The sequence below is a fragment of the Suncus etruscus genome, chromosome 6, assembly GCF_024139225.1.
Source record: "Suncus etruscus isolate mSunEtr1 chromosome 6, mSunEtr1.pri.cur, whole genome shotgun sequence".
NCBI lineage: Eukaryota > Metazoa > Chordata > Mammalia > Eulipotyphla > Soricidae > Suncus > Suncus etruscus.
Window position 1 is genome coordinate 68,084,655 of NC_064853.1, and position 5,585 is coordinate 68,090,239.

The window sequence follows — 5,585 nt, forward strand, 5'->3', positions numbered from 1 at the left end:
TGGAACGCTCAGAGGAGGTGGAAGCTGACTTTGGCGTTAGGAACCCTGCCCTGACACTCCCCACATTTGGGCTTCTTTAACTGTCCTAGATTTGGGGGTGCACACAGCTTTCTAGGGCAGACTCGAGTCCTTGAAGGTTCACCTTGCAACCTGATCCTCAAAGCTACAGTTCTCAAAGCTCACACCCACTCCTGCCCCCCTCACCTATGTTCTCTGCTACTTTAACTGACTACACCAGACAGTTTGGCTGCATGTCAGGAGATCCTCCTTACAATTGTGCTTTCTGAGTGGAGGGCTCCCGATCGGATTCTCAGACCTGGTTGTATATTTGGAATCAAGAAAGACAGCCACAACTTAACACCTGGAATTCCACCAGGGTTCACTGCGGTGCTAGCACAGGGCAGGAGCATTGGAACTCGGGGGCTGAAGCGAAAATTACAAAAAGAAGAAGTATATGGTGGTCGGATATTCTAGCTTTGTATAAAAGGACACTCCCTCCTCCCAAATCTGAGAGGGCGGAGACCTTCCTGAGGTGGAATCTCTTTGCCCCATTATCGATTCCTTTATTTCTCCTTCTCCTCCTGCCCCTTCTCCATCTCCACCTCCTGCCCTGTTTGTTTTAGTTACGAAATTCTGTGGGCACCTCGGTGGTGACTGAGAAGTAACCTTGAAACACGCCGGCCTGAATGTCAGAGACAAATAGTCTCCCAACCGCCGGCTGCAGCTACCGGGGCTCCGGGCGCCCTGCGCCTGGCGCCCGGACTGTGCTCAGGGCCCTAAGCGGCCCCACGGCGGGGCGTCGGAAGACCGGCTCGGAGGCGGCGGGGGACCCAGGTGGCCGGGCCCGGCGCGCACTGCACGCCTCCCGGAACCGCTGTGCGTCCTAACCGTAACGGGGAGGGGCCTCCGGGAGCAGCTGCCGGCCAGTCAAAGGTGTGTACGCGGCTTCTCGAACGCGGACCGCGCTTTGCAGATCGCCTCTGTGTCCCTGGCTTGTTTTGACAGGAAGGAGCGCCGAGGGCGACGAGACCCGCGGCAAAATAAATGCGGCGCTGTGCCAGGGAAAACGGTGCGCCCTAGCTGCACGCGCCCTCGGAAGGAAGAGCGCACGGTGGCCAGAGCCGTGGGACGGGGCAGGGGGCTCTAAATCTTGGACCGCGCCCAGGAGAGCTTCCCAGCATTTCCCTCTGTACGCTCCGCTTGGTGGCAGGAGGAAAAGGGGGGCTCTGCCCTGGAGCCCGCGAGCCTCGCTCCCTCTCGGCCCGCTACTCCGGGCTCGGCTTGCTCCTGCCGGGCGCGGCGGTAACGGGGCGGGCGCCCGGTGCCCAGGGGCAGGTATGGGCCCGGTTAGGTGTGAGCTGATTATTCAAATGGGCTGCCCCGGGTCTGGGGATTGGAGGCCCGCGCCCGCGTGCAGCGCTATATCACTAGCCACCCACGTCACTGCGGCACTTGTCCGCTCCCGGGTCCACACCTCCTCCTCTTCCTCCTCCGCTTCCTCCTCCTCTCCTCCTCCTCTGTTCCTCCTCCTCCTCCTCCTCCTCCTCCTCTCCTCCACCCCCCTCCACCCTCGCGCCGCGCGCTTCCCGCCGCCTCCTGGCAGCTCAGCACTGCCAACCTGGGCCTCCACCCGGCCGCCCGCGAGCACAGCTCGGCCGCGGGCGCTCCTCAAAGAGGAGCTCGAGTCTGGCCTCCTCCCCTCCGCGGCCCCCCTCCTCCCGCGATTTACCCCTCCCTCCCACTTCAAACCATCGCCTCTGGCCGGTCCGAGAGAGAGAGAGAGAGAGAGAGAGAGAGAGAGAGAGAGAGAGAGAGAGAGAGAGAGAGAGAGAGAGAGAGAGAGAGAGAGAGAGAGAGAGAGAGAGAGAGAGAGAGAGAGAGAGAGAGAGAGAGAGAGAGAGAGAGAGAGAGAGAGAGAGAGAGAGAGAGAGCCTTGGTCGACTTTTTTTTTTTAAGAGGTGGGGGTGGGGGTGCTGGCTGGTCGTTTGTTGTGGCTGTTAAATTTTAAACTGCCATGCACTCGGCTTCCAGTATGCTGGGAGCGGTGAAGATGGAAGGGCACGAGCCGTCCGACTGGAGCAGCTACTATGCCGAGCCCGAGGTAGGAACTCTCTCCTCTTGCAGGGGGAAGTGGGGTGGCCTCCTGCGCTCTTTCCCTGCAACCTCAGGACCGCTTCCCTCGCTGACACCTCCTCCCCACCCCACCGCCCCCATCCCCGCCGCTCTGGGCAGCCGCCTTTTCCACCCTCCTTCGACTCAAATGGGTCTCTTTTTTATACGACACACTGTTAGCCTTGAGATAATATTAACTTTGTGATCAAATATTGACTTGCGGCGCCTCCAAATCCTCTTCGTGGCCGAGCCACGCACTATCCTAACAGAGTTATGTTTGGCAGCGAGCGGCTGGGGAGGGGTGGGAGGTCGGCCGGCGGCGAGGGGGTGGGGAGCAGGAGAGGAGAAAACGGCAGAAGTTGGGGGCTGAGGTACAAGCAAAGAGTCGGGACCAGAGGACAAAGAGAAAAAAAGTTGGTCTGCCCAGCTCCCGCGCGTGTTGTTCAGTTCGCGGTCCCCGCCCTTCCCGTCCATCAGGGGGGTGTCCAGCTGGCCCCAGACTCAGCGAACCCAGCGTTCCTGTGCTCTTGGGGCCAGAGCTGGGGTCCCGGGAGAAAGAATGATCAGCTGGAACCCTGAGGCAGTCAGGAACAGTATCCCACAGGTTGCTCACGCGGGTGGGAAGTGAGGTGTAGGACCATACTACCCGGTTGGTTAAGATAGCGGGAGCATTGGGGAGAATCAGCGGCAGAGGGGAAAACATCAGGAGTGCCCTGGGTCCCCGGTTTTGAGGTGCAGAATTCCGCATATTCCCAGCCCCACAGCCGCCCTAGCCACGACTCCAGCACGGCCTGTGGTTGAGGATCCCGACTGAGCACTGTAGAACCGGGCTGGGCACTGGAGTCTCGGACCCTGGCTAGGGACGGGCGTCCCGGGCGCAGGCGAGAGCTGGACTGGGCCGGAGGTTGGGAGGTGCGGGTGACTGGGAGGTCCGGGCGCGTTCTAGCCGCGGTTGCTAATGCTGTGCGCCCCCCTCCCCGGACTCTGTCCGCAGGGCTATTCCTCCGTGAGCAACATGAACGCCGGCCTGGGGATGAACGGCATGAACACGTATATGAGCATGTCGGCGGCCGCCATGGGCAGCAGCTCGGGCAACATGAGCGCCGGCTCCATGAACATGTCCTCGTATGTGGGCGCAGGCATGAGCCCATCGCTGGCCGGCATGTCCCCTGGGGCCGGAGCCATGGCTAGCATGGGTGGCTCGGCCGGGGCGAGCGGAGTGGCGGGCATGGGGCCGCACCTGAGTCCCAGCCTGAGCCCACTCGGGGGACAGGCTGCCGGGGCCATGGGCGGCCTGGCCCCCTACGCCAACATGAATTCCATGAGCCCCATGTATGGGCAGGCGGGCTTGAGCCGCGCGCGCGACCCCAAGACGTACCGGCGCAGCTACACGCACGCCAAGCCGCCCTATTCGTACATCTCGCTCATCACCATGGCCATCCAGCAGAGCCCCAACAAGATGCTGACGCTGAGCGAGATCTACCAGTGGATCATGGACCTCTTCCCATTCTACCGGCAGAACCAGCAGCGCTGGCAGAATTCCATCCGCCACTCGCTCTCCTTCAATGACTGCTTCCTCAAGGTGCCCCGCTCCCCGGACAAGCCTGGCAAGGGCTCCTTCTGGACCCTGCATCCGGACTCGGGCAACATGTTCGAGAACGGCTGCTACTTGCGCCGCCAGAAGCGCTTCAAGTGCGAGAAGCAGCTGGCCCTGAAGGAAGCCTCCGGGGCCGCCGGCGGGGGCAAGAAAGCTGCGGTGGGGGTGCAGGCCGCGCAGGGTCAGCTGGGCGAAGCGGCCGGGTCGGTGTCCGAGACTCCGGGGGGCACCGAGTCACCCCACTCTAGCGCCTCTCCCTGCCAGGAGCACAAGCGTGGGGGTCTGGGGGAGCTAAAAGGGACTCCCGCTGCGGCGCTGAGCCCCCCGGAACCGGCGCCCTCGCCTGGGCATCAGCAGCAGGCTTCTGCACACCTGTTAGGGCCCCACCATCACCCTGGCCTGCCCCCAGAGGCCCACCTTAAGCCTGAGCACCACTATGCCTTCAACCATCCCTTTTCCATCAATAATCTCATGTCCTCAGAGCAGCAACACCACCATAGCCACCACCATCACCAGCCGCACAAAATGGACCTCAAGGCCTATGAACAGGTGATGCACTACCCGGGCTATGGTTCCCCTATGCCGGGCAGCCTGGCTATGGGGCCGGTCACGAACAAAGCTGGCCTGGACGCCTCGCCCCTGGCCGCGGACACCTCCTACTACCAGGGGGTGTACTCTCGGCCCATTATGAACTCCTCTTAAGGCAGCCCATTCTCACGAGTTCTGACGAGGAGGAGTAGAGACCAGTGGGATAGAGACTCTGAAGAAGGGTATTTGGAGAGAATGAAGGAGAAAAATCCTTTTATCCTGCACCCCAGGACTGCAGTCTCCCCCTTCCCACTGCAGCTAGGTTCTGAACATGTGGGCCACACCCATAGTTCTCCTACATGAGGAGGGAAAGAGAGGACGGTGAACAGTCCGAAAAAAAAAAAAAACAATAAAAAAAGCCTCCAGATGTAGATGCCTGCTTCTCTAAGCACCCACAAACTCTGATTTGTTGTTGTTGTTATTGTTATTGTTATCCTCCTCCATTACTGTGTTGCAGGGAAGTCACACATTATATAAAAATCAAAAAAAAATCACAAAAATCATTTGTGAGTGGCTCGATGTAAAAAAAAAACATGTAGTTATGAAGAATCAGAGTTGTACCTATTGTTCAAAAAGAGAAAAAAATGATGTAAGGATCTTGTAAATGGCTAAGGGGGGAAATGGAATTCCCATTTTTGACACGGTGAAATCCAGGATTTGCGTTTGATTAATTTATCGTTTCTGAGTGCTTTATTTATGGCTTATAATGTGTCTGGCTACAAAGACCAGAGTTCCACAAACTATATTAAAGTGTTATTGCCAGTTTTATTCCTTGAATCTTTTAAGATTTTTTTTTGTTTGCCTGACTTAAACAAATCTGGAAATTATTTAAAATTAGAAGAAAGGGGAGCTGACTGATTGAAGACTTATTTTGTATATGAGGATAGTGGTTGCTATTTACCAAACATTTTTTGGTTAATTTTTCAGTCATACAGAAATTGAATAAATTTTAGAGTAAACATCCCTTTTTGCCCATTGCCCAAATCCTACAGTTATCATGACACTATAATTGTTGCATATCTTATGTTATCACCGTTGGTTGATATATCTTATTTTTCTCAGCATTTCAAAATATATTTTCTAAACAATGCTAAGTAAATTTCAGACATCAATACACTTCCCTCTAAAGACAAGCACATCGTTAAGTAGAATACATTATTGTTAATGTTTTATTTTATTTTGATTTTGTCTTTACACAGATCTCAGGAGGATCTTTCTATTATATTGGATGCAGGTTTATCTTTAAGGTCAGGAGGAAATCACACTTCTTAATGTCACAACTGGGCTA

At 56.4% G+C, this 5,585-nt stretch overlaps 1 protein-coding gene across 3 annotated transcripts; it reads left to right on the top strand.

Annotated features, from left to right (window-relative positions):
- The first annotated feature begins 770 nt into the window (after window positions 1-770).
- FOXA2 (forkhead box A2) lies at window positions 771-4,457 on the top strand. Of its 3 annotated transcripts, none has more exons than XM_049774342.1 (3): window positions 771-933; window positions 2,032-2,101; window positions 3,107-4,457. In XM_049774342.1, exons 2-3 carry the CDS (start codon window positions 2,033-2,035, stop codon window positions 4,409-4,411), a joined length of 1,374 nt encoding a protein of 457 aa, XP_049630299.1. In that variant the 5' UTR covers window positions 771-933; window position 2,032; the 3' UTR covers window positions 4,412-4,457. The 3 variants fall into 3 exon arrangements, with proteins under 3 accessions (XP_049630299.1, XP_049630300.1, XP_049630298.1); XM_049774343.1 differs by lacking the exon at window positions 771-933 and adding an exon at window positions 947-1,069; XM_049774341.1 differs by lacking the exon at window positions 771-933 and having other exon boundaries at window positions 1,950-2,101.
- The last annotated feature ends 1,128 nt before the right edge of the window (window positions 4,458-5,585 follow it).

Excerpts from the sequence above, each read along its gene's own strand:
- FOXA2 (XM_049774341.1), top strand. The coding sequence starts at position 2,015 with ATGCACTCGGCTTCCAGTATGCTGGGAGCGGTGAAGATGGAAGGGCAC. Across the intron at positions 2,102-3,106 it reads GCTACTATGCCGAGCCCGAG|GGCTATTCCTCCGTGAGCAA; the intron begins GTAGGAACTCTC and ends CTCTGTCCGCAG.